At 34.0% G+C, this 1,742-nt stretch overlaps 1 protein-coding gene across 1 annotated transcript; it reads left to right on the top strand.

Annotated features, from left to right (window-relative positions):
- The first annotated feature begins 519 nt into the window (after window positions 1-519).
- LOC138078293 (olfactory receptor 6C2-like) lies at window positions 520-1,455 on the top strand. The gene has a single exon (XM_068970964.1). The coding sequence runs from the start codon at window positions 520-522 to the stop codon at window positions 1,453-1,455; it is 936 nt and encodes a 311-aa protein (XP_068827065.1).
- Window positions 1,456-1,742: the final 287 nt, after the last annotated feature.

Genomic DNA, 1,742 nt, shown 5'->3' with positions numbered 1-1,742 from the left:
TGGAAAAAAAAAAAAACGTGGACTATGTAGCAGTGGGTGATGTGCAAGCAGCAGGGCTTAGTTTATCTGTAAGAATTAAGCACACTTAACCTAGAAAGAAACTAGCATACAAAATTTTCTTTTGGAACAAAGACCTCAGATTTTTCTCTAGAGTCTATGAAGTAAACCCTACTTATTCTAGCACTGTTTTTAAAAAGATTCAAAGTGCCAAGAAAAGATACAAAATCAAGGATGCAATTTTCTGATTTCATTTCTGAGTAAGGAAAAATCTTGAAAGTCAAAAGATATTATTGCAACCCATAAAAGTGTAGCTCCTCAGCATCAACTAAGTCACAATGGAAAATTTTAAACACATGATAGGCAAAATACACGTGTTTATATATATACATATATATATATAACACATTATATATATAGACTAAATGATTAAATGCATTAAATTTTAAATCAGTTAAAATAGTTTATAAGCAAATTTCTCTGAATATCACATACAGATTGGAGAAAAGTCAGAAGTCAGTGATGAGAAATGGTACAGTAAGAAAATTCATTCTGCTGGGACTGACAGATGACCCTGAGCTGCAGGGTTTAATTTTTATCTTTCTATTCCTTACCTACACACTGAGTTTAACTGGAAACCTGACCATCATCACACTCACCTTTGTGGATTCCCACCTGAAAACGCCAATGTATTTTTTCTTGAAAAATTTCTCCTTCTTGGAGATCTCCTTCACATCATCTTGTATCCCCAGATACCTGTATAGCATAGCCACAGGTGACAGGATCATTACCTATAATGCTTGTGCCCTTCAAGTATTTTTTACTGATCTATGTGGAGTAACAGAATTTTTTATGCTGGCCACCATGTCCTATGACCGCTACTTGGCCATCTGCAAGCCATTGCACTACGTGACCATCATGAGCAAAAGAGTTTGCAGAATTCTCATCATCTCTTGCTGGATGGCTGGTTTGTGTGTATTAATTCCACCACTTAGCCTGGGTTTAAATCTAAAATTTTGTGACTCTAACAAGATTGATCATTTTGGCTGTGATGCATTTCCTTTAGTGAAAATCTCATGCTCAGATACATGGCTGATGGAACAGACGGTTATCATCTGTGCTGTGCTGACCCTAAATATGACTCTTACTTGTGTAGTTCTGTCATATGCTTGCATTGTGAAGACAATTTTGAGGTTCCCTTCTGCTCAGCAAAGGAAAAAGCCCTTTTCAACCTGTTCTTCTCACATGATTGTGGTTTCTATCACCTATGGCACATGCATTTTCATCTACATGAATCCTACAGCAAAAGAAGAAGTGGCCATTAAAAAAGTGGTTTCACTCCTCATTTTTTCTGTTTCACCTATGTTGAACCCATTTATTTATACCTTGAGAAACAACCAAGTTAAGAAAGCCTTTAAGGACTCAATCAAAAGAATTGCCTTGTTCTCATCTAAGTAAGAAAAAATATTTTTAAAATATCATCTCAAAAGGATAGGAAGGAAACAGTTTTGAAGCTTATAATTTATTAATAGCAAAATACATATTATTACAATGAACATACATATATAGCAGATAAAATTTAATAAATATTCTTTTGAATCTAAGTTAAAAATTGTCAATAGAATGTATAAGAAATAATGATTTAACTAAATAGAGCAATAATCTATAAAAGCATATGGATAATCAGGATAGTATAAGCAGGCATATGGGAACAGAGGTTTCACTATAGATCACAGAGAGTTAAG

This window comes from Capricornis sumatraensis, chromosome 4 (genome assembly GCF_032405125.1).
Source record: "Capricornis sumatraensis isolate serow.1 chromosome 4, serow.2, whole genome shotgun sequence".
In the NCBI taxonomy this organism is placed as follows: domain Eukaryota; kingdom Metazoa; phylum Chordata; class Mammalia; order Artiodactyla; family Bovidae; genus Capricornis; species Capricornis sumatraensis.
Note: the sequence above shows the minus strand (reverse complement) of the source record. Positions and strands in the feature narration are given on the sequence as shown.